The following is a 25,039-nucleotide window of genomic DNA, read 5'->3' on the forward strand; positions in this document are numbered from 1 at the left end:
ACCTTTCAATCACTGAAAATGATACATGAAGCGAGGTAATAAACTACAACCATACCAGAATTTCAAGTTAGTAGTAAAAATTTACATTTTAAGTTCATATTGGTGAGATCTCATATCCATATAGATACATATACATATCTATGTGTCTATGCACATGTGTGAACACACATATATGCATATACAAAAACATTAAAAATCTTTAACTCGGTGAGAGAGGAACTTTGTAAGATCCAAGCCAGAAATCCAGATGACAAACGAGGACTAAAACAAACCAGGCCTCTGTAAAAAAGACAGTGCAATGCCTTCCAGAAGCACATTGCAAGGAGAGTGCTCTTGAGTTTACCAGTGTGACACCGCATAGTAATTTAGGGGGTAGGGGAAATCAGAACTGTATATATTCCAATAAAATTCATGAATAGCTTTAGAGACTTTATCTGTTCCTGTTTGGGATCAGAAATGTGTGCACCATAAACAACAGCATATTTTTCTTTGGAAACAACGGTTAAGATTCTTTTTTTCATCCAAAATAAGTAAGACTCCATGATTCTCTTGCAAGTGATACGAGTTTGAGGTGGCAACCTTGTAATTACCAGCACCTGCCTTTTTCTCTGAAAGGATGTATAAAAAACACAAAACCCAAAAAGCACTTTCAAACCACAGGATATATACTGGTCCACATTTCACTTCAGACAGAAAGGCAAGTCAGCAGCACTGGTGAGAAACCTGACCAGACTGCTAAAAAGACTTGATTAAAAGTGCCTTTAAAAAAATTCAGCAAAGGTAGTTAAGAAAAATGAAAAATCAATTTGCAAGAAATTTCCCCTTTATGTTTTAATTAGCTTTCTTTGTTAAACGCTTAAGTGCTCAGTAAGTAACAAAATTATCTTTATTACTAAAAATAAAGTTCATATATGGAGGCTAAGAAATAAAGAATTAGACTAGTCAAAAAGATGGCCAAAATCCTCAGAGGAAGAAGTTTGTATCTGCTACTTTTAACAAGCCTATGTGACAGACTGACACACAAATTCTTCTATGCAGAGTTAATGTTATAGAAGTATTTGCATACAAAAAACTCCAGTAAGAAATTTATCAATTAAAACTTGATTGGTAAGCTTCAGGAAACCTTGATGAAGAAGTATGTATGAAATTATGCTCAGCTACCCGCTCTGCCCTTCTACCAGAAGCTACCAGCTCTATCATAGTCATCAAAAGGGAACATGTATTTGCACCTCAACAATTTCAGAGCAGACTCTCACATCTTCACATGGAGTTAAACCTGATAAAGGTGGCTATGAAGCCCAACTGTATTAAGGGGCTGCTCGGGCAGGTTACAATTTTCTTCCTGGCAACAGTGCCCCTGGGCACATAACACCTGGCCAATGTCAGTAATTTTTTCCACTGTCTGCAGCAAGGTATTCCAGAACAGATTTTTGCAGAACATCAGTGGGATGCAGTTCCCACAAATGGGAAAAAGATATCCTGGCACAGTGGGGATCCTCAATATTGTGCCTGAGACTGTCTTCTCCGAACTACCATCATAGACAAGGGATTTTTTTCATAAATATTTCCATGGTCTGAACACAGCAGTAAATACAAGTTATGCATGGGTGGACAATATCAATTATGGACTGAATAAACATACCATATGCACAGTATCACAAAGCACAGCACAGCTATTTTGACTTTCACCTAAAAGTCTTTTAAATGCTGACAATTACTTGAACATTCGTTAGTTGAATTTTACTTTACATATCTGTGTTCTTCGTATCTCCTTTCAAAAGAGGAATGAAGTGAAGAGTGTTGCATCTTTGGATTTTTCAGACATTTTCCAGAAGCCAACCAACCAAAGACTTATTTAGAGCTTGCTCTCCATCTGATGCCTTCTCTATCATTTCACAATATTTCAGCACTGCTTGCAAAAGATCTCCAACTTTCCAATCTCTTTCTCGCAGTCTTCTGGAAAGCTACAGGGGAGACAGGGGAACACAAAACAAAATATTTTGACTGGCCCATCCTAATTAACAGTTACCGAAGTTATTCTTGAAACATTAGCTCATAAAGAGATCAGTTGTAATGAGTTAATCATTATTCCCACATCTATAAAAACAAAAACTTCCGCAAGAATCAGCCACTTTTCTTTAGGGCAGTTTTCACAAATTTTTCTTCTGGAGGGAGCGACACTTTCAAATGATGCGGTGCCACAGGTATGACGGCTGTGGTTCATCAACACTGCAGAAAACAGGAAATTCTGAACACCAGATTAAGACATTTACCACCCCTCCCATGCCAATAATGCACATATAAAAAGACAAAACTCAGTCTTAATAAAAGGATGTGGATTTTCCTTTCACAACATATAGTGTGGTTTGGGTGGCATAGATGCTACCCTCAATGAAAACAGTGTCTTCAGAGTTAGGAAATAATAACATCTTGTGGAAGAGGAAAAGGTGAGGGTTAAGTTAAACTACCACTTGGGAGCCAGAGATCAGTGTAGCTGAAAACTTTTTTTTTTTTTTTTTTCTGTCCAGGAGCCCAAGCAAAAATCTTCCTTTCCTTATGTGTCAAGCTCAGCTATATACGGAAGAAAGCCTGCCCTAAAACACGGATAAATTTGCCAGTTTGGCCAGGAGTCAAATAAATCTTTTAGTTAAAAAAACCAAAACTAACAAACACAACATACTCACAAACAAACTTTATTCTCTGTAGCTTTCTGGACAAATGTTAATGTTGCATTTAATAAAGACCATGTAGACACTTACCCTGCTTACTCTTTGGAACTGTAAATTTTTATTGCCTTTTATAGTTCTTACCATGATATTCTATAAATTAAGTTTAAAAAAGTCATAAAGCAGTGTTCAGTGAAACTGCTTCTGCACCTACAAAATTTAAAATTCATATTGTTTCTTATATGAGACCCATCAGATTGAAATGCAAAATTCTATTAAAAAAATGAAAAGTAAGAAAATTTCTCTGTTTCTTTACCTAGGTGATGTTCCAACTGCAACAACGCAGGGAATGGAACAGACAGGAAGAGTGTGGGCATAAAAACGTATATAAAACAATTAACTTATTGAGAAAACAATTAACTTGAATGAGCAAAAAAGATCCCCTCTAATCTTGGGTACAATATATAGAATCATAGAATGGCTAGGGTTGGAAGGGACCTTAAAGATCATGTAGTTCCAACCCCCCTGCCATGGGCACAGACACCTTCCACTAGACCAGGTTGCTCAAAGCCTCATCCAGCCCGGCCTTGAACACCTCCAGGATGGGGCATCCACAGCTTTTCTGGGCAACCTGCTCCAGTGCCTCACCACCCTCACAGTAAAAAATTTATTTCTAATATCTAGTCTAAATCTGCCCTCTTCCAGTTTAAATTCATTACTCCTCATCCTGTCACAGCATGCCCTTAGCCTGAACTGCATATCCTGAACACTGAATTTTTTTTCAGTGAAAAAATACATATTTCCTACAGAAAAGAAGACTAAAGTCTGTAGTTATTTCTGCAAACTATTTGTGAATTTTAAAACAGAGCACAGGAAGCAAGAATTTTGCAGTCTACAACATATGATTTTGTAAATGGTGTTTGTTGTTTTCTAAAACAATGGTCACTTTTACTATGCTAGAGGAAAGTTTGGCTAATGTCTAAAGACCCACTTAAGCAAATACAGGATAAAATTTATCCCCAAAGAAGATACCGCCACGGTAAGATGACAGATTTGGCACCTGGCATCACTAATCTTTCTATTTTAATTTACAGCTCAAAGTTCAGTCTCACTATTTCTTTAGCCGACTGATCTGTTTCTTACTGTCAGACAAGCGAAACATTGGAGTTTATTGAAAACAGACACTAGTAATCCTAAAACAGGTAGATATGGTCTGATTCAAACTTGAACATTTATGTTTTTTTAATCCACGCTGTCAGGCTTCTCAAAAAAAGGAAGATATATCCATTCTAACTTACTGGATTCTTTTTCTAGCTCCTAACAAATGTATTTTGTCTCACACACAGGTATGCAACTTATTTCTGCCTTACTGTGCATAACACGTATCCTTAAGTAAGAGCTCATACCCAGCCACAGCAAGTAATACCTTGCTTGATACATGCTAGGAGTTTGTCCTTTATTCAGCCACATTACACCAGTGGCTCATTACCCTGCAGTGATTAGCTAACACAAGCCCTTCCTCCCTTCCAGAACCCACCACCTCCTTATAATGAAAGTTACTGTTCTCAATGTGATCTACAGCCCACCTTCACTCCCCATGTAACTACAGTAACTTTCCCCTGTACGTATGAGCTGATAAAAACTAGCAAAAGATCAGTATTTAGAGGTCAGCTGAGTTTTCTGCTGGGCTGTAGTGCCCTCTGGAGGTGCTTCTCTAGCTACACTAGTGACAGAACTGAGGATGACTACTGCTAATTTAAGATCCCTAGTTTGGGTCAGAGATCATCACACTCAGGCTGGGAATAACTGCAAGACTTCTTATTTTGTACTACTAAGTATCTTATTTTTATTAATACAATCCTGAAAGAACAGTTTATTTTCAAAAGGACCTTAATACAATTCCAAGCATCCTTTCAGAAAGCCTTCTTTCTGTGAATTTATAACCTGAAATTTTTTGAAATATATTTTAAGTTCAGAAACTCATTAAATGACACTTATATACATGCTCATCTTTCCTATACAACATTATTCAGACAGTGCTCTTAAAATTCTGTATTTTCCTTTGAACTCTAAGAAACAGTGAGAGGTGCCAAGTCAGACTGACACAACGGGTGTATTTCTGGGGTTTTGCAATTCAGTTTAAATTCAAACAACACAAAATGGACAAGGGCACAAGTCTGTAGAGAGACAGTGTTATACATTCCAATTGAGAAATGGGATGGAATAAAAAGCAGGTAATCCTTCCCTGTCTCCAGGGGGAGAAACAGGATTTCAATTAATTTTAACATAACTGCATTTGGAGAACTAAAAATTAATCTATAAAACTAAGTGAATTAATTAACTATTTTAACATTTTCAGGACTGCATGACTACTGCCTAACTGAAGGTCTTACGTTTTATCTTTAGGTGTCAACTCAGTATGAATTTATGACTGAAGTGTCAAGTAGAAAAATATTACAGTTTCTTAGGAGTGCACACATAATAGACACTATTTTCCAGAGTGCTCTTCTCATCATATTCTCTTTTTAGGGTAGCTAGTGTCACGTTCAGATATACAGCCACTAATAATATCTTTCTTATGTGTTTTCAGGCTTTGGCTCAAATAGTAGCACCACAACTTCGAAACCTACTAAGTCAGAACTGGCAGAAGAATGAGAGACTTGAGGAAAAAAGTAAGAAGAGGCACCTTCCAGGTATTTTTTGTCTTACATGTTATGTTGCAGCGTAAGATACAGGTCTCTCTCTCTCTTGCATACACACACAAAGGAGATTACCATGAACACTTGTGAGTCCTACCACTATTCTGCTTGAATATTTGCAACACTGCAATTCACATACAACAAGCATGAAATACATGGATAGATCCTCAAAAGACAGCAAAAACACCTCATGAGATCGGAATGACTGTAGTCACTAAACTCATTCACATCAGAAGAACTTCAGAGAATGCTGGACCAGGAATGTGAGAACAGAAAAAGTAAAGTATTTTCTTCTTCATGTTAAGACACTTATAAACCGTAACAGAGAAGGAACATAGGAATATAAGGATCAAACCCAACAGTTTCACACAAAACCAGAAATGTAGAATAGTATTCTCAAACTGCCTTCTAGTTTATAAAAGCATGAAGTGACAGAACTAACATAAAATAAAACATATTTCTGAAATAATTCTAAATCAAACATGCCAACCTCCAGAAAAGGAGCATAAGGGATGTTATTTCAACGTCCGAAAAAAATATTTCCCAATTTTCTGGGTTATTTTAAATAAGAATGCAAGACTTCCTGCTCTTGAGATTGCATACATTTACCACACGGTTACACAGGCAAAAGCAAAACAAAACTAGGCTAGAAAGGGACAAGTCACTCTTAGGAAAATTCAACCCACGTACGACCTGGACTGACCTCTAGATACCTTTCACACTCTTAACACAAGTCTTCAGTAACTAAGCACCACAGGTACACACATTGATCTAAGTTTGGGAGTCTATTTAGTCATACTGACCTCTACTTCCAGGTCACTCCCCTTTTCTCCTGAAATGATGATCTGAGGTTTGGAAAGCACCAAGTTGAAGACTCAATACTAAGTTTTGGAACTGTAAGCAAGGTTTTCCTTCCTTAATATACTGATACGCATGTTAAGCTGTTTTTGCCAAGATCTTAATTATTAAAAACATACTAATGGCCTCATGTTAACATGTTTTTACATGTTACCAAGACACAAAACAAAAAGTCTTTGATGATTTATCAACTTCATCATTAGAGACAATGCAGATAATATCTGTTAAGTTAGCCTTTTGGGAGCCAGGTAATGTTAAAATAATTCCTTGGAAGAAGATTGAAAAAATAGGTCAAACATAATAAATCCCAGATTATCATGTGCAGTTTGGTGTGTATCCACAAAGGAGTAATTTTTATGATTTTATAGGAATAAGAAGTTTCTCTTATATGTTGGTGACTGAAAAACTCAGGTCAGTACACATACCAAAATTTTGATCCTTCCCAAAGAGACGCAAATTGGTAAAACCTAGCTCTTTAAACTTGTGCTTTTTCTTTGGTCACACATTAAATTCTATCTATAAAACCAAAATAAAGGCACCTAAAAATGAAACAATCTTATTGAGCCTTCTTTCTTAATAGCTTTGGTTGCAGTTGCTTACAGAATAAAAAGATACTTGATATTTAATTAGAAACTAAACTTCTTTCTGATAAGAAAATACGTATTTGCTGGCAAAAAAACCTGAGGCAGAACATCAGAATATTTAAAGTTAGAAATTAATTTGCATAAGCAATTTCTCAGACAATTAATTACTAAGCAAAAAATGCTTGAAAAATGTATTTTTCACTAAAAAAAAAATGCATTAATTGCATCCTCTTTGGAGTAAAACAAGGAAAACAACTTGTGAAACAAGGTAACTCAGCTTTGATTATTACTGTTTTACTTATGGTACAGGTACAGGCTAAACAGGCTGTTCCACTTTGACCTCTTAGGATTTAACCAATGATCTTCCCCAACAGCAAATAGCTCACTATTATTCAGTGGTAAATAAAGTAGGAGCAGCTGTTGCATATCACAGAAAATCAAAATCAAGCAAATCTCTCCCTTCCCCGCAACCGATCAAACCCAAGTACTTACAAAGACAAATTCCCTCGTAGCAGTGTCGTGAAAGTGAAGATCAGACACCTCTGTTTCAGAAGCTGCCAGCCACTGGAGTGCCACTCTGAGCTGGGGGTCCACTAGATTTGGTTCCAGATCAATATTCACTATTGCTAAAGTCTTTCGTATTTGCTCCAAACCTGACATTAAAAATAAAATAATCAAATCCATAGCTTCAATTGTTTCCAAACAAGTCTGTGTAGACTGTTTAGATCATATCATCTTAAAAACCTCTATTTAGTACACACAGATATGAAAGAAAAAAAAAAATCACACTAGTCTGAAGTGTTTCTGTACTTTCATATATTTATCCCATTTACAATTGTATGCAAACATAGCTGAGGATTAAAAAAAAAAAAAGACATTGAAGCTTTAATGTATATTCCAAATGACAGGAATTTAACACAGACTTTCATAAACTGAACAGCAATAGCTCTCATTGTCCATCAGTCATTTCTATTTCCAACTGCTATTTTTTGCTATGCCTTCATCTACTAAATTTTTTTAAAGTGTGTATTCCAGAATTCTTTCCTCTACAGGTAGGCTGATCAGACTGCCTCTGAATTTTTCCGGAGACCTATCCAATTTTTCAACACCTGCTTTACAGCATGAGTTCCAAAAATTAACACAGTATTCAAAGAACAGTTGTATTAGTAACATAGAGAAACTGCATCGTCATCTTCTGTTTCCACTCCAAATTTCTGTATCCAGCTATCAGAGTAATTCTTTGTCACACTTTCAGATACAACTAAGAATATCTACAGAGCTCTCCAAGTTGTTCTTGAAGTCTCTACTTCCAGACCACTTGATTTAACTCTCTAGAAACAAGAAATATATTTGCAATAAAAGTATATGTTCATGCACAGTCTACCTCAATCTCACTACTCTTCCAATCAAGCTTATGAAAACATTAATTCCTAAGTGGCAAAGTTAAGAAAGATAAAATAGATTCCCCCAGGACAAAAAAGCAAGAAAATTCACTAGTGGAACTGTCAACATTAAGCATGCTTTCGGTGGATAACAGAATATTTGTCGAAGACCCCCAAAATCTTAATATCTTTATAGGCAAAAGAACCAATTATAAAAAAATGTATGACACTTAGTGGATGGAAAGCATTGTGGTAATGTATTGGGAAATTCTGATTTTTTTTGTTTGTTTGTTTTATAAAACAGACGCACATTTGGTAACAAAAAGGCTTTGTTTCAAATTCTTTGGTGAACAAGGCACAGTCAGCTTAGAGAAAGGCAGTAATTTCTAGGTATGACATGAACAGAACTTCCAAATGTACAAGACCAGGTACAAAGAACACTATTTAAAAGGTCATACAAAGAAAAGGGTCTTTTCAAAACAACAGTGAGATGGTGAAGAAATTAAACTGGAAAAATTTCACTAGAAAATCCTTTATACAGTATAAAGGAGTCTATTGTATTCCAGGAGACATCTAAACTGCATAAAGGAATACAGTGAAGCACTATTTTAATCAAGCAATTTGAGTGAGATGCTAGAACTTTTAAAAGTCAAGACCAAAATAAAGCAATGGTATATTGATAACCTAGATGAAACCTACAGAGCAGAAAACATTTTAATTATCACTATTTTCTAAGGAAAAAATACTCAATAATTTAGTTTAGTGTTATTTCCTTATAAACCTACAGTCAGATCTGATTTAAAAAAAAAAAAAAAAAATTGAGAGATGTGATTCACTTCCATAAATTTTTCCAGGAGTTAAGGAAAAAAAAAAGAAATAACAATCACACATCTTTCTGCTTACATCAAGACTATTTGAAGATGTGCAAAATGGCCGAATAACCTCAGTAAGCAGGTAGCAGAGGTTTCTTGAAACCCTTATTTCATCTTCAGATTATACCCAACACAAAGAAAAGTTCTGTTACAACTTGCTCTAACATCAGCTCATCTTCAAATCAGCCTCATACACTGTGTATTCAGGCTGTTCTCATTTGAGTTAACAACCTTTGGCACTTCAGTCAGACTGGAACCAGCGCAGAGATCTTTTACGAACTGGATAGACCCTGTTTTGTATTTCACTAAGAAGAAAGAGACTACAGCAAACGTATCAAATCCAAGTTTTTTCACTGTTTCTCACGATTCCTCTCCCAAGGTTAATATGGCCAGTTTGAATAACATCTTCAGCATCTCAAACATAGCCAGGCAAATGCATTTTTTATGGCTCCTTAGCAAATATTTTACAAATAAGTTATTCTATGCACATAAATTTACACGTTCAACATGCTGATCAGAGTTCACCACCTTATGTGTGAGCACATTGTGTGAGCATCAGAGACCAGCATTTCTCAAAGGCTGCAAATTTCAGTGCATTAAGAGGTTTAAGTAAGGTATTAATCCAAGTATATTTTCTGACACTTGACTGACTTACATTATGACGAATAGAGCTAATAGGGTTGTCACCTTCTTTTGCAAACTACAGAAGCAAAGAATTAATAAAAAATGTCTGTAGAGTGCACAGGTCAAGAATAGTAGTATATGCTGGAATGGACATTACCTTCTACAGCATCCTTGGAGTCTTCATCTTTATCTTCTGTTCCATCACTGTATTTTAAAAATCAAATAAAAATATTAATGCAATCAAATACCTACACAACAAATTTAGTCAATCCTAAGACTGTAATGAAGGTTTAAAGGACAGGAAGATCATAAAAGAATTAAGCATTGATCATGAAAAGAAGCTTTGCTTCTCACACCATTTCATGTTGGAAACAGATTTATCATCAACTTCACAAGATTTGCTCTTCGGGAAATAAGAGAGAAGAGAGAAACAAGAGAAGGGTGTTAAAAGGAAGGACTGTAACATGAAGATGTTTTAAAATAAGAAGAAAACTCACTGACTTTAATTAAGGAGGATAGCTTAGTTTTGCTTCATATGTGAAAAGGTTGAGCCATCTTATGTCACAGGTATGAACAGCTATAGGTTATTCAAAGCCATAAGTGTTCTACAAAAATCAATTACCAAGCAATTTTGAAAGTTTCCACAAGCTAAAGGAAAAAACAAAAACAACAAAAAAAAAAACAGAAATCCTGTAGGAAGCAAGCTCTAGTTTGCATGAAAAAGTAAATCTAAAGACTTGCAAAACTGCAAGAAAGAACATGCACAAAAGGGACCTTTCATTCTGCAAGCAGAACACATTCACCAGTTTAGCACAGCAAAATTTAACCGTTCAGTATGGATTAATTAATGAAAAAAAATCATATTGTGATTAAGTGATAAGAGTGTGAACAATGTATCAGCATAAAAAATGCACTAAATTTTTATTTTCCAAAATGATGATTTCATGCATTAATTATGAGGAACCCATCTGGTTTATGTGTCTCAACTCAACCAACCTGTCTGATGTTGGAAAGGATAAATTCTCCTCATACATATCCCCTTCTAAACCAAGACTGCTCCAGCTACTGCTGTTACCATTACTGCCAGGAGAAGAAGAGAACACAGCTGAACTAGAAAAGAACAATAGCTCAAACTAGAGTCTTCATTTTCCTTAGAGCTGTTTTGTCAAGACATTTAATGCCAGAGCACTGCAAATTCCTAAACAGTACAAACATGAGTGTTGGTGCTATTCAGAGCAGCAATGTGCACAATAATGCAAAACTGGTAAGTTTCAGTACACAGGTGAAAGTATTAATTTGTACTCATTAATTTTCCATATCAGTGCTAGCAGTAATTCTGTCCCCAGGTCTAAGCACATTGCTCATTATTTATACAAGCTCAACAACTTCAGTACGATTACTCATAGGAATATGGATTACAACTATAATATTTGCTGAAGGACTAGCTAAGAGTTCATAAAATTATACACTGTGAAGACAATGGCACCAATAAAATCCTTTTATCTCATTCCAAAAATCCACTAATGATCTCCAAACAGCCTGATGAGAAGGAATTCTTAAAGCAAATAAAAAACAACATATTTTTTTTTAATTCTGAATATTGGCCTACAAGCTGATTTTTTTAAAAATAGGGGGTTTTATAGATCAATGAAAACAATACTAAAAAGATTAATCCCCTCACAGTTCACAAACGTACTGCATTTATTCCATGACAACGTTCAAGCCAATGCAAAGAACGGAAAAAAAATGAGCATATCCTTACACTGATATATTTTAGGCATTATAATCATCAGAGTTATTTAAGCCTCTGCTTATGGACAAGATTGAGCTACTCATATGATTAAATCTCCTGTTCCCCAGCTTCCCCAGAGCACACCTGGAAGCCTTCCAAGAGTAGGATTTAACAATAACCACCATTCTCAGAAAAAGCTAGATTGTCTGCTCTAGGTGGTACAACAAGCCATGAAGCAACTCCAGAAGACAACCGCTACAAGAAGATGCCTTCTTCAGCTAAGTTTTGTGTGACTGTTATAGCTGCTCTTTCCCACTCATTCCACTCAAGGCAAATAGTAAAATTTAAAACCACAAATGGTGGAAAGAAATATTTCAAGAGACAGACATTGATCTCTTTCAAGAGTCTGCCAGTAACATCATCACCTGTCAGTGTCTTTTGCTTTCCAGTATGCCTGCTTGAATCCTAATTTCAAAACAGTAACAGCAGGTTAGCAAGCCTGCAATATGAACACATCCTAACAGGAAAAGAAAACATTACAAGTTGCAGGTGCTTTATTCAGCACATTGTTGCTTATTTAGACTACACGTGCAAAGAACAATCAAACAGTTCTCTCATTATGCAAAAAATTAAAAATAATAACAATTAAAGAGCAGAAGCTTCCAAATAAACCAACTTGATTTACACAGAAAACGCAAATCTGGTCTTAAGAACATTTCTCAAGCTGCTGCATGAGACCATCACAGTATATATGAAGCATTAAATTCGGCTGAAATTATACACAGAGAAAAGATTTAACATAGCCTGCTGACAGTAATACTTTGCTGTCAAACAGCCTCTTTCACTTAAAGTTACAGCTGCACAACGTAAGTGGAAGTAAAAGCTGCCTCAGTTCTCGGACTAAAGGAAAAATTATTTGCAACCTAACAGAACGACCTCATGCATACTGCTGTTCTGATCAGGTAAGACAGAGGTCAAACCTAGTCTGAAATAATTATTTAACTATATAATTACAATGCATAGCAATGTATGAGACTTTTTTGTAATGTGACCCTTTGCTGAAAAATGCCAAATTAACAGTCTTGAAAATAAAGCCCTGCAACCACAGAACAAGCAATAAACAGAAAAAGGCATTATATATGCTTCTGTAATGCTTCATGCAGCTCTTCAGCATGAGCCAGCAAAAGAATTATAAGAAAAGCTTTCAAATTTATCTATATACACCATATAGATGGGAACTGTAACTCAGACCATCTGCTTTGAGATCATACATTATGTTCATACACTCAAAGGCAAGAGGCTTCTGCTCTTGACTGTAACCTAAACTGGATGCTGTGATTCATCCCCTAGAGAAGCCCATGTCTATGCCTATATCTATACATGAACTATAGAGAAAGCTGAAGATTATTTTATCCCTAAATTTAAGTCGCTAATGTTAGGCACATAACGTAGATGATACAAGCACTGCCCTGTGTACCTAACTTTACCACGTCTGCTAAAGAACTTTCATTCTTAATTCCACTCAAATGGAACTGCAGGGATCATGTTTTGATAATTGTTTCCAAGTTGTCTTGCTCCCTCGTTTACAGATAGTTTAATCCTTTGTGAAGTACTGAAATACAAATTTTATATTGATTTGAGATGCAGAGGGCATGTACCATTTCAACAGAGCTACTACAAAAACGTCTTTTTTTCCTGAAGTAAAGCAAAGCAAGGTAAGGTAAATTGAACTGGACCTCTGTAGCTCTTATTGTTGTGTTGTTTTCTGGGAATTGTGATCCTGTGTTCCAAAAAAAATTCAGCTACCATTAATGGAATCTCTACGTTTATTATTATGAAGATAATTTCCAAAACGTCAGCTAAAGGATTCTCAAGTATCAGTATCCATTGAATACTGCAAACAGCCTGGAAAATACCGAGGGAACGGAGAAGTCCTCCTCCACCAAGTAAAACCTGCTTGATGTTCACTATGCCAGTTAATTACATTGTACCAGCACTACAAAGAAATTGGTCTAATGATACCTAGCACCTCCAAGTCAGTACAAGCAAGACTGCTCTGACAGCTTCTTAGACACAAAGCAGCCCCTTGCATTAAGAACTAGCTGCCAGGGGAGCAACGCTACCTGATGGTACATTTCAGTGTTTCAAATTGACATGGTTTATATATAATCAGCAAAATACTTTTTAAACATAGGGCCCTGATTAAAAAAAAAAAAAAAAAAAACAAAAAAACAAAAAAACAACAATCCCGCCTCCCAAACAAAACCCCAAACTTTCAACTGTTGTAACTGCATAATCAATGTCCCCTCTATGACTGAATGGCATTTTCCTGTTTAATAAAACAGCTTATGTTAAAAAAAGGAGATAAAAGCAATACATCTTCCTCACCACCATGCAACTTTTTATTTCTTTAGAAGATCTTAACACCGTTCCATAAATGGTGTTATTGCTGAAACTTGTTTTTTTACAGAAGGTCTCCCCCTGCCTGTATTTTTTTTACTCAGGGCAACAAACCTAGGTCCTGTCAGTTCCACCTGCTAAACCTCAGCAACACAAACAAACACGTGCTGTTACCAATCTACAGTTAGCTTTGTAAAACTAACTGATCAATCTGTGCATGCCCATTTCTTCTGTCAACACCTTGCTATCCAAATTATGCCTCCCCTTCTCTGAAGCAAATGCTAATTTAGGTCACTTCTCCTCTGAAGAGCCACAGATTTTCTTGCAAGTAATAAAAATTACTGTATCATCCCCAAAACAGATTTAAATTAAAACAAACAAGTACAACATGGGGACTGTAGGTCCAGCAATTTTTTAAATACATTTTTTCCCAGCATCATCTAACCCATATTCACTATTTGTAACTGCCAATATGCTGAATATTCTTCCTGATACTCTGAATTTCATCATGTAAACCTAATTCATTTTCATTCATTCAACAGATGATGTTTTATTAAAATAACTTTAAGGCAATGTATTCTCTTACAAAATTATTCAGTTGTATGAGTGATAAATTATAGCAGTTGTTTGACTAAAATATTAAAAATATTGCAAACATTTGAGTAGTTTTACTTTACCACCAATAACCTATTTGTACATTACATAAAGAAGCATATCTCCCATATTTTCTTTAATGTCAGTGATGCTGGAAGTACTAACCAAAAAGAAAAAAACCTCTCTGCCGGTTACTCATTCCTCATATATCCTTTTTACAGAAGCTCAGGCCACAACTCTCAATATAATTTTCCCTGGCAACAGGGAGAGACATTGCAGATCTTTAACATTCCCATTCTAATCTCTGTTAGTTATGAATCAATTGAGGAAGTGTAGGAAGAAGCTCTGTGGAAGAAGTTACTACCCTGAACAGGTAAGTTCCAATATTACACACCTCTAAACTCGTGGTTAGTAGTACATAAATACTCCACCAATATCAGTTAGAACAGCTTATAAATTCAAGTCACAAAACCAACAAAAATAGTTGTTAAAGCTCCTCATGCAAATTAAGCACCTATTGCTTCTTTTCAAGCATAGATGAATTTACATAAAACACATTCCTAATGGTTAAGTTTTATAAGTTGTGCTCTGAAATATTAAACAATAATTTCAAGTTCTATTTTATACATGGCAGTTGTTTTTAAAATGCCTGCATCTTTTGCTAATACTTAAATTATATATGTACAGTGTTACTTGATGTGACTCCCTGAAATCAACGACAATGCATACTCCACATATTTTACAGAGCGTATAGTATGTAACATTCATGGGCAATAACAATTTATAAGAAAACACAAACATAATATTAGAGCCCTTTTTAATAAATTTGTCATTGTGTGTTGAAGACAAAATCAGTTCTTCTCCCCCAACACCCAGGAGAAAACCACTTGATGCCAAATTATTCTACATCAAAGTAACTGTTTAACTATACTGTAACTGTTTACCTGTCACTGAGGTGAAGAAAACTGCTGCTCTCGTCAGGATGTTCATCTTCAAAACTTAGATTGGACCAACTGCCAGTGCTATCATCACCAATACTAAGACTCATCTGCTGGCTAACCATAGATTCAACAGAGTGACTTCCTTCTCTTCCAACAGAGCTAAAAAAAATTTAAGACAAAAACATCACTGCATTTTATGCTGATCTGTGTTAGTTCATTTACAGCAATTTAACACCATTTCAAAGACATAAAACTCCAAGAGGGAAAAAAAAAAGGAGAATCCATTAATTTGTACTCTATTCTCAACACAAGAAATGGAGCAACCAAATGAATAGGAAATTTCAACAAGCTTAGGTCAGGGATTGCTACTTGGAATTCTTTCACTAGAAGACAAAGGGAACACCATAAATAATTTTCTCATTTGGAAGATTATTTGCTATAAAGCACAGAAGGCATTATAGCCTTACAGACTGTATATCAGGGTACAATTTTCAAGCAGAAGACTTAACATTTTTGAACTTGTTCACCATAGGACAGTTTGGCTATTCATCCCTGCCTGCTTTCTGTACAACCAGCTGGGTGGTACGCTACTGTACGCAAGGTATTTAGGTATGTGCTGGTGTTTAAAACATTATGATTCCATTTTTCAAAGAGGTCTTTCTGTAGACAAAGATTTGTCTTCCTGCTTCAAGAAAGTGTGGCAATATGACTCATACAGAATTTTTCCCTCAGGAAGTAAATTTAATTTTTTTATCCAAAAAACAATTAAGCAAGTATATTCAATAGAAGGTAGCCTCTAGAAAACATTTCAAAAGATCCAGCTGGAAACTGCAAAGAAGTTTGAACGCCTTAGAAAAGAAGTTACAACATGAGAACATGCAGTTATGAACTAGCTTTCAGGGGCGAACTCTGATTACCCATACACACATGAAGTGGTAGAAAGTTAAAGAAAAATTATACCACCATATAGCAGCCACTATAACATTCATTATTTAAAGACCCAACCTTAACCACACCACTGGCAACACTTTGCTCCAGTGAGCGTGAATTTTTGAAAAAAAATATGTAGTTTTGACTAAATCGTTGAACTGTTTGAGTTGGAACCCATTTGGGCAATACAAAGGTGACTCTTCCCCAATTTTATTTAGTTATACCAGCACTAGCAGCAGTTCTTTTCACCACACAAGGCAGCTTCTCAAGAAACACATGCATTACATACCACACATTAGATGACAATGCAAGAAACATTTATAAATTTTGTCATATTAAAACCCTAATATCACCTCCTTGTCACAGATATAATAATAAACACTATCTCTTTGAACCTTGCATTTTACTGCTGCCACATTCTAACTAGAATTTTTAAATTGTATTTTTAAGAAGTGATTCAGACACGATGTCATTTGATACTGTAGATCTAGAAAAACCTCACCACATTACTATTTTTTTTGTCTCATACTGAGTAAAGACTCAACCCTGTTGTGCAGAGCGCCACAATATGCATCTTATGAGCACTTTTATGCTGCTAGAATTTTTAGTTGAATACTTCCATTGAAAGGTCATGAAAATTAAAACAGATCTTATAGTTTCCTGCAAAAGTTACTGCCTCCCCCCTCCCAAAAAAAAAACCCCCAGTTATGTCTATGGAGCAGAAGCTAGTATGCAAGTGTCTCATATCAAACCGTGAAAAATTTAATTCAGTCCCACTGTGGCCTTTAGCCACTGAACTTTTCTTCATTTTAAAAAAAATCAATTTTATTATACATCATGATGCTCTAGAAACCAGAAAACCAGAAAAAGAAAGCTGTAACGATTGTGAGGAATTTCCCTCCACAAAAAACCAAGTAGGAAAATAAATTACTATAAATTGGAAAAAACAACATGGTAAAGATTGCTCTTGGACCTGAAGAAGAGGAGATTTCAAGTCACTCTGATCACTGCACAGTCTGTTTTAAGAAACAGTTGCTTTTTGCCCCAAAGTTACCGTGGCATGTATTTCCTATTTACAGGCCTATTAAAGGAAACAGTACATTAGCCTTTGCTAAAGACACAAGAATCTGAAAGTCAGTTCTTTGCCTACTGTATCACTGTATAAGATAAAATTAAACGTGTTTTACTAGGTTGGTTTTTCTTAAAGTAAGGACACTATCACAACACAGTCATAATCAAAATAAAGTCTTCATACTACAAAGCAATGGCTAGCTTGGCCAGCACCAGATGTTGGTCCTACTGAGAAAAGCAAAAATAATTACTTTTATTTTTTAGCACAGAAGAGGAAACACCGGTAGGGAACAAACCTGGATTCTGTTACAGCTCACAGATCAACAAAACCCATAAGGTCTACTCTCTACTGTAGGTAAAAATAACAGCATTTCACATTGAAACAATAAGTTCCACTTATTAGTCACCTGCTGGAACATATGCATGCTGATATACATAGAAACGTTGGTTTCAAGCTCCCATAGGTGTAAAAAAGTCTTTTTCTAGTTGTGAATAATTTAAATATCACCAGAAGAATAAAAAGAAAAAAGGCAGAATATAAAATGTATATTTCTAAAAAAAAAAATTCATTCTCAGCATATATTTGTATGAACAATCCTTTTTCTGGTACAGAATGATGCAACAAATAAGAGAAAATTAATATTACCTTACGTTAACTGCCTGACCAATATTAGTCATAGCTGATGTCATTATTTCAGTAGTGACACTTTCAGCAAAACTGACTCCATCTTGTCCAATACCACTGTCAGCTGTCAGACTTGTGTAACTCAGCTCTCCTTCCGCTTTCTCTACAGCTGCAGTAGCCACCTTGTCAGAAAACACAGTCTTCTGTTCTACGTCAACGTGAATTTTAGGAATATCAAGCTGAAACACTTTTGATTTTTGACAGGCACCACCTAATCCAGAATGAAGAAAATGCCTCACTGGAATGGAGGATTCTTGAATGGGTAGATGATGAGATGTACTTTCTGAGCAGTACCGATGTTCCTTCATACTGCAGCATCTACAGACAGTTCCAGAAAAAGGAGACAGTTTCTCAGTATGTGAGAGCCTATCTCCATTTCTTCTGTTTTCAGATACATGGAGAACAGCAGACTCTAAACCCATTTCTAAAGTATCATCTGCTACTTTCCTAGCATATTGTTCTATGGCTTGAATTAGGCCTTCACTGTAGCCATTTTCATTTAAACTGCCTGTACTATGATAAAGTTTATGATCTAGGGAGAAAGGAAGAAATGTCCTAGAAAATCTTGTTCTAATAAGGTCCTCTGTGACTTCATCAAATTCAGTCCTTTTATAAAGACAGGAATCTGTTAGAGACTTTGGCAAACTTGCTCCCGACATTTTCAATTTCTTCCTGACATCACAAGTGATACTGCGAGCAAGGGATTCTGAAAAATGTAACAACTTTGTACATTCTGTTCTCTCTGTGCTGATACTCCTTTCATATGTTTGGTCTTCACAGCAATGAATGCTGCTTTTTGTCTGCTGTACTGCATCTTTATTTGCTGCTTTGATCAGCTCCACTTTACCATTTACCTCTGCATTTTGCCCAGCAAATGCCTTTCTGCTGCATTTCAACTTGGTTTTTCTAGCAGCTTGCTGTAAGCCTGATTTGATGGACCTGTAAGCAAGTCTGCTAGCATACTGATCCATTAACAGTTCAGCGTTACCACCTTCTCTTTTCAAAACTCGAATAATATGATCTGCATATTCGTCAGTCACACTTTCACAGCTTGGGTATTTGGAAGTCAAACCTGTCATGCCTGAACCTCGTGGTAAAGGAAGTACAGATGTGTTTCTCTCCCCCCGCCACTGGTCCCGTGCTGGACCACACTGTTCTTTGGAACTACAATCTTTATCACCTTTTCTCAGATAAAGGCAATCCACCTGACAGTTAACCCGCTTCAACCCCAAGAGTTTACAATGCCTCGATTTCACTATTTTCTTGGCCTCACTGATGACTTTTCCTGCCATATCACCTGCATAATTCCACAAAGAATTACACGACTCTTCTGGCGTATTTATAATTGTATATCCACATCTTTTGTTCTGCATCCCTAACTGAACCTGTCTATCAGCTTCTCTTTTGTTTGTTTTACCATCTAAATGGGAAGCAGCCATTTCAGTTGCTAAAGAAATTATATTGCTAGCTAAGCAATCTGCATACTGCATTGTTTTTTCTGAATGCTCCTCTTTCTCAATGGGTATTTCAGAATGATCTTCATCTTCACTACTTTCCACTTCTTCAGAAAGCGACCGCATGAGTTTCAGCATAAATTCTTCATTTTCCAAAGAGTCATGTTTAGTTTCAGAGAAACCAGTAGCAGATGGATTGTATGGTGTAGAAGGTGGTGTTGCAGGTGCAAATTCCTTTGCTAATTCTCCCTTGAGTTTCTTAGATAGTTTTCTTAGGTTTCTTTCAGAACTACCTTGACATGGTACTAAAGGAGTTGGTGGGGGTGTATCAGGCATTACACAGGTATTTCCATCTTTGAGACTTGATTTATCTTCCATCTGCAAAGCACCTTCACTGCCAAACATCACTGAGGAAAAACTATTTGAATGCAGAAAACAATCACCCTGCCTGTAAGTCAAAGGTCCTGATGATGGTTTTTTAGTACCGTGGTTTTTTAAGGACTTGTTTGTCACTGAGCAGCTTCCTGTGTCAGTAAAGTCCTCCAGAACCTGCCTAGAAAAAGCCACAGTGGAACAAAGTGGTGGTGATTTTGAAGAAAACTTGTGTCCTTTTTGTTCCTCCCAACAATCTTTAGATTCTGAAAAACACTGAAGAGAATGAGTTGGAGTAAGAAGAAATTTGCATGGATTATTTAAAGGCATCTGTTGTTGTTCCACAATTATAGAAACACTATTTTGTTTCTCAGCCTCTTGCTTCTTTATCATGCACTGTTCTTTTCTACTGATATCTGTGCAAGTCTGTGAGCTCACATTACATGCTAAATTCTCATTAGTGTTGCATAACACAGTTTTACTTTCATCCACAGATTGTTTTAGGACACACTTGGCCAGATGATCTGCAAACATATTCTTGCGTAAATCTGCACCAATACATTGCACGTAAGGTTTTTTATCTATTATTTTTCTTGTTAAAAAATCTGTATACTCTTCTACTGCTTTTGTTACTCTAGAAGAGGTTATGGCTTCATAAGCTTCATTTACTATATCTACCATAGTTCCAGAGAAAGTACTAATATCTTTTGACCCACTTGTTAATTCTGAGTTATTGTTCATTCCAGATCTATTGTTAGTTTGTTTGGCATCGTTTTGGTTATGTAAGAGTGATGGAGTATTTTCAGTACTTCGACTGAGATCTGAAGTTAGGTATATATTTCTGAAAGAAGTCACCTCCTCCTCTCTCTTTCTGCTTGTGAAAAACGGATGAGTGGAGTCTTTGTATGCTTTAATATTGTCATCACAATTCAGAGCAGTAGACACGTTTGCTTTACAAGCATCAGAGGAAACCTGATGGTGACAAAGAGCTCTTCCAGCGAAGGGCACAGGTATTGAACTTACAACGCCAGAGGTGCAAACCAGAGCTTGCTGTATGGTATATTCTTTCTTGGAATCCTGGATTGGCTTCAGTGCTACCCTATCATTAAAGTTACGAAAAACTGTGGAAGTTCGTGTTGACTCCAACATACTTTCCGCGCTCACGTATTTAATGTTGTCCATGGAAACACTAATGGCTGCTTGTGTTGTGAAGGTCACATCAACCTGAGATAGTTCAATAAAAGCCTCCTGAATGACAGATTCTGACAGATCTCTGGCATAGGATCTTACCACTTTGTCTTCATAATCAAATGATGAAGGCTGCGCAGCTGTAGGTGTCGATGGATATGAAAACTGGCACACTTCCATGATTCCTTCAAACACAAGCTCTTCAGCAAGGTCTGCCGCAAACCGTGCAACGGTGTTGGTAAATATTTGTTTCTTTACGTGCCGCAATTCTTTCAAAGCACCAGTTATAGCTTCACTCACTAAAAAGTTTGCTATCCCATTAATGGCACGCTCCTTCAGGGAGATTGCTCTACGTCTTCCAATCTCATAAAAAGCCATTTGAAAGACTGAAGAGGTCAACCTAGCAGCCAAATGACAAAGTGCATTGGTGCACGAAGAAACACCCTTTTGCAGGTCTTTAAATGCACTGCCAAAACTTTTTTCAACTAATTCAGATGCAAATTTTTGAATGCTATCTCTAATCATTAATGTCTTATGTTTGGATTTAGCTTCTTTCTCTGGCTCCTTACCAGTTTTCAGTTTGACATTTGCAGCTTGACCTTTTTTCTCTTTCAAAGCAAGCCCTTCGTGTTTCAAGTCATTTCCTGCACATACTTGTTCTGATGAGGACTCAGAATGAAAAACAGAACCCAATATTTCAAATGAAACACTATCAGCATATGCTGAATAACTATCATAAACTGCATCATGGTGATTTTGACCTGTACCATCTCCACCAAGACTAATTTGACATAAACATTCAGAAGAACCACAGCTTCCCAGTGGACTGAAAGCCGACGATCTAATAGGGCTGAACAAGCCTCCATTCTCTTCCCCTGATGTTTTAACTGGGCGAGGGGAATCTGGGACATCAAAGATGCTGCTATATGGTGATTCTGGTTTACGAGGAGTTGGTTTCTTTACATTGGCTGGGAGAGTGGGACGATCAAACTTGAATTTCTGAGGATTCATTGTAATGCTCGCAGAAAATTGCCCATGTGCAGTCCTCCTTTTCTGGGAGGGATTCCCTGGGATGGGATCCCTAATAATTTTACAAGAGTTTTCCAAGGCTTGTTCCAGCTCATCAAACTGATCAAAACTATCAAAAAATTCACTTACTTCTGAGTCTGAATCCTCTATACCATCTTTAACTACTGGAATTTTTGGCAGCTGAAGTTTTGCCTTCAAGCTTTTTTGATACCCTTCTTCATCTAAGAAGATGACAGGGCTTGGGCTGGAGCAATCTGACTCAGAGGATTCAGCTGGAGAGGAGGAAAACAGTGTTTTACATAAAAAATTAACACCTTGATCAGAAGGGCTGTATGGCTTATAGAAACTCTTTTGTATCCAAGGATCAGAAGTTGAGGTTGTAACTGAATTTTTTACTGAGGACAGTTCCTTAAGTCCCAGAATATCAATCAAAGAAGATCTGGCAGATGACTTTCGAGATGCAGAACCCACAAGGATCTTTGAGTCAACAGCTTCTAAACATTGAGCAGGGATGGTCTGTGAAGCAGCATCTCGATGGTTTCGACAAGTAAAGCTGCATGCACCTGGAGAAAAAAAAAAAAAAGATTGCTTCAAAACCAAGAATTTCACAGAACTACAGAAAACTGGGGATAGATTTTGATAGCAATCAGTGAGCTCATTATTGGTGCAAAATGCTAGCTGATCTTTCACGATTAAAGCAAACTTTCATTTTTTTTCACATCCCATTATACTAATCTAATCATGGAACATATTAATGTATTTTCTAGCACACAAAGTAGAACAAGATTCTAATTGATCTGCATCTGACACAAAGATTAAAATCTTTGGTTTATGAGTTGATAAATTGTTGTGAAAAGAAGAGCAAAAAAACTGAAATTTCAATTGCATAATACTCCTTCACAAAACACGATTAATGTAAAAAAAATTACTATTTATTTATATTTACATTCTCATAAAATCCTGACTGCCTACATTTCAAATAACAATTTCTACAAGTCAATAGCATGCAAGAACTTACCAGCACTTGGGATCTTTGAAGGCTCATCTTCATCTAAATGTTCAAAAGCAGTGACAAAATCATCCTCAATTGAAGAAACTGACTGATTAGTGTCGTCATCTTCTCCATGGGATGTCTCTGTTTGATGTTTTTGCAATGAGTTTCTTTCCACTGCACATCTTATGCCTGTGGTATAGTTGCTCAGCAAGGTAAATACAGAATCCGTTTTGATCCTCGGGTATGAAGCAGACAGTCTCATCACACAAAACACTTCAGGAAGCTGATTCTTGAAAAAGAGAGCAACAAGAAAATAAACAACAATCTTAGAATGATTTCAACAGTCAGGAGTAGCAAGGGATTCCTTCAATGCATTTTTATGAACAGTAAACAATTTACAAATATTTTAAAGTTAAGAAAATGAAGGGAACAGTGTGTGCAGAGTGACAGTTAAAATCACTGACTAATTTTCATAACTTTTGCATTTTGAATAAGTCATTGAAATAAAACAAACCAAAAAAAAGGTGATGTAATACAACCCTAACTAATATGTACTCAAGAATCTATTAAAGAATGCATGCTAAAAATCTGCAGAGGAAGACAGTATTTCAAAGCATGTTTATGCTGAATAGTACTTAAGTTTATAGGATATTTGTTTCTTCAAGGTATTTTTTACCTTGTATGCAATATAATTAAATTCAACATGCATGATTAGTCAACATGGTTTTAAGAAGTTTGCTTTAACAACATTTAAAATTGGAAATAATTTTTTTAATAAGAAAAGAGCCCACTGCCAATGCGTTTTACGAACATCTGACGTTCTCATATTTTTTGGCCCCTCTGTTTCAGGAAGAAAAGTCTGCAAAGGATGAAAGCTGTATCTGAGCAGAGCAGAGATAGGTAACTTGAAAACTTTCATTTTCTTTCCACATTGGCAGTGAAAGGGACTATAGCCTAGTAGAAGCATGGCATCAGCACCACAGTAAAATATTTGTTAAAGAATTTCTATTAATAATACAACACTTGAAAGGATCAGGTTTATTTTGAGATTTTCTAACATTAATTTTAAAGAAACCACAGAAAGATAGCACCACTAATACTACTGCGGCTAAGATGGCCCAAAAACACAAGTAAGACAAGGTGAGAGAGGACTAAACTCTTTATGAGGCCAAATACAATGCTTCTGTAATTAAGACATGCAATACGACAAAATTTTTACCTGATGTTTCATGACATAAGGCTTTGCCAAGGTTTTCTTTACATCTTTCAGAAATATAATCTCGTTTTCTTTTAGTTTGCACAACTGGAGTGATTTCAGAACATCTGGAAGCTCTACAGAAACAGCTGCCAGATCCTGATTTAAATATACAAACACATTGAGAATACAAAGTGAAAAAAAACCAAACAAGTAAATATAATGATTTTGATCTCATATCCCTCCTAAATACTAACAGCTGCTAATTTTGTTAAAGCTGCTCTTTTCTCCCCTATTTCTTGCCCCATCCCCCACTAATTCTCTCAAACTGTGGTGTAGCTCATGTAAACAAGCTTTAATTCAGTTCACACTCATCTCCAGCTCACTTTTCTTGAAAAGAAGAAGAAATTCCACTGTTTCTCACGGGCCAGAAGAGGCTTATAAGTCACAAAGGAGAATCTTGTAAATGCAAAAAGCACCTGCATATCCTACAAGGTACGCAGCTACAAAGAGAAGACTGTACTCAGCTAATAATGGTTCTCAATGGATCTCTACATGCTCTTAGTGTGCTTTATTGGAATGGTGTATTGGCCCACTATTACAAAAACAGGGACAAGACACTTCTCCAAACATGATCTTGGATAACTTTTAGATTTACCTTATATAGAAAAGACCTATGAAAGACTTATGATTCTTTTAAACAATCTAAATGCTACTGATCCACTTTGTACAAAGCAAGTCCCCATAAACCTATTCAGCCCAATTTTCC

General features: G+C 36.2%; 1 protein-coding gene across 1 annotated transcript in view; it reads right to left on the bottom strand.

Annotated features, from left to right (window-relative positions):
• Nucleotides 1-1,817: 1,817 nt before the first annotated feature.
• The window catches only part of AKAP11 (A kinase (PRKA) anchor protein 11), a 33,858-nt gene continuing 10,636 nt past the window's right edge, over nucleotides 1,818-25,039 (bottom strand). Inside the window, exons 4-11 of the mRNA XM_010072567.1 lie at nucleotides 24,295-24,429; nucleotides 23,100-23,364; nucleotides 18,000-22,644; nucleotides 15,356-15,511; nucleotides 10,682-10,765; nucleotides 9,843-9,889; nucleotides 7,300-7,460; nucleotides 1,818-1,964 (exon numbers count right to left, since the gene is read on the bottom strand). Coding sequence (XP_010070869.1) covers nucleotides 1,818-1,964; nucleotides 7,300-7,460; nucleotides 9,843-9,889; nucleotides 10,682-10,765; nucleotides 15,356-15,511; nucleotides 18,000-22,644; nucleotides 23,100-23,364; nucleotides 24,295-24,429 — 5,640 coding nt within the window. The remainder of the gene's footprint in view (nucleotides 1,965-7,299; nucleotides 7,461-9,842; nucleotides 9,890-10,681; nucleotides 10,766-15,355; nucleotides 15,512-17,999; nucleotides 22,645-23,099; nucleotides 23,365-24,294; nucleotides 24,430-25,039) is intronic.

Source organism: Pterocles gutturalis, unplaced genomic scaffold, assembly GCF_000699245.1.
Source record: "Pterocles gutturalis isolate BGI_N339 unplaced genomic scaffold, ASM69924v1 scaffold17232, whole genome shotgun sequence".
Classification (NCBI taxonomy): Eukaryota; Metazoa; Chordata; class Aves; order Pterocliformes; family Pteroclidae; genus Pterocles; species Pterocles gutturalis.